The 1,480-nt window shown below is 46.4% G+C and overlaps 1 protein-coding gene across 4 annotated transcripts in view; it reads right to left on the bottom strand.

Annotated features, from left to right (window-relative positions):
- Nucleotides 1-1,480, bottom strand: part of AKR1E2 (aldo-keto reductase family 1, member E2) — a 32,278-nt gene that overhangs the window by 6,162 nt on the left and 24,636 nt on the right. For all 4 annotated transcript variants that reach the window (XM_015560301.1, XM_015560299.1, XM_015560300.1 and 1 more), the window contains one exon: nucleotides 800-922. In XM_015560301.1, the coding sequence (XP_015415787.1) occupies nucleotides 800-922 (123 nt within the window). The remainder of the gene's footprint in view (nucleotides 1-799; nucleotides 923-1,480) is intronic.

Below are 1,480 nucleotides of genomic sequence, written 5' to 3' on the forward strand. Positions count from 1 at the left end.
TTAAATAATTATTACACCATACAAAATGATCAACTTTAAAATCAGCCTGCTATGTTTGGTCAAGCATTTAATTAACTCACCCCTAATGCCTTGGCAGGACCAGACCAAATGATTTCATTGGTCTTACTGGTACATGGCCCGTGGACCAGAAGTTCCCCACCCCTGCTCTAGGGGCTGGTCCAGTTATGAGAACTTATCAAGCTCCATTCTTATGTGTGCGCTTTTTTTGCACGTACACGACAAGTTAATAAAAGTTTAAGTAAAATAAGTGCCCCTTTTTACACATGAAGGCAGCTAGTCTAGAAAGCACTGTAACTCTTTCCTCACAAGTTATTTCTCAGCATTAAAGTCTCATGGAGGCTGTGATCTTGCAGAGGGAGGGTCCCTGGTGAGGCCCCAGGAAGCCGGCATCACCTCTGACCATCATTAACGAGGCATTAGGACCTTCTGGTCCCTTTGCCACTTCTGAGCCACCAGGTGATTCACCCCACGGCTGAAGTGAAAACCCTGCCTTCCAAGCACACCACCTCCCGACGAGCCTTTTAAAAAGGTCTTGCCTGTACACCTGCCATTTGCCTAACCGCTCCACCAAGGTATACACCCTTGACTGGAATCAAACCCGGGACCCAGCTCTATCCACTCAGGCAAAACAGCTGGCACCATAGTCATGACTTTTGACAGCCACAGGAGAAAATGCCTACTCCGTGCTCCACCCACTTTGTTTCCAGTGTAAACCTGTGGAGGCAACAGCTGAAAAGCTGACTCCATCCTTCCAAGCCGCTTAGCCATCCACACTGACCTGGTTAGTCAATGGCTTGAACCTCAAGTTGGGCTTATTCAGAAGCCTCTCCAGCTGCTCGTGGTTGAAGTTGGACACCCCAATGGCTTTCACCAGCCCTGCAGCCACCAGGTCCTCCATGGCCTAGAGAGAACAAGAATTCTTTTTGGGTGCGTGGGCTCTGTCTACTCAACTAGTAATTTGTCACCCTCCATCCTTCGCACAGTATCCTAAAACTGGCTCTGCCCAATATCTTAAAATATCTTAAAATATTTGACTTCATGTGTTATAAGCATTTCTGTACTTGAGGTCCCCCCCCCCCAGTTTCATCATTTAATAGCTGCAGGATCTTAGGCACATTATATGACCTCACTAAGCCTCAATTTTCTCATCTGCCAAGTGGGTACAACCTTACTGTGTCACAGGGTTAAGGATTACATCAAATAAGGAACACAGAACGTTTAGCTAACACCCAGCACATGTACCTATTATTTCTGTTACTCTGAATGTCTGTTGATATGATATCGGCAAGGATGTCCACAGCGGACTGTATCTGCTCAGCCAGTTTCTACATAAATTACCATCTTCCTCAGTATGATGATGTACCATCATTCTAACTTACCACCTTTTACCTTGTAAGGGACTTGAGGGCAGGAACTCTACTCTGCTGTTCACTGGCCAGCTCTCAGCTTCAGGAAGAGC

This window comes from Myotis davidii, unplaced genomic scaffold (genome assembly GCF_000327345.1).
Source record: "Myotis davidii unplaced genomic scaffold, ASM32734v1 scaffold194, whole genome shotgun sequence".
Classification (NCBI taxonomy): domain Eukaryota; kingdom Metazoa; phylum Chordata; class Mammalia; order Chiroptera; family Vespertilionidae; genus Myotis; species Myotis davidii.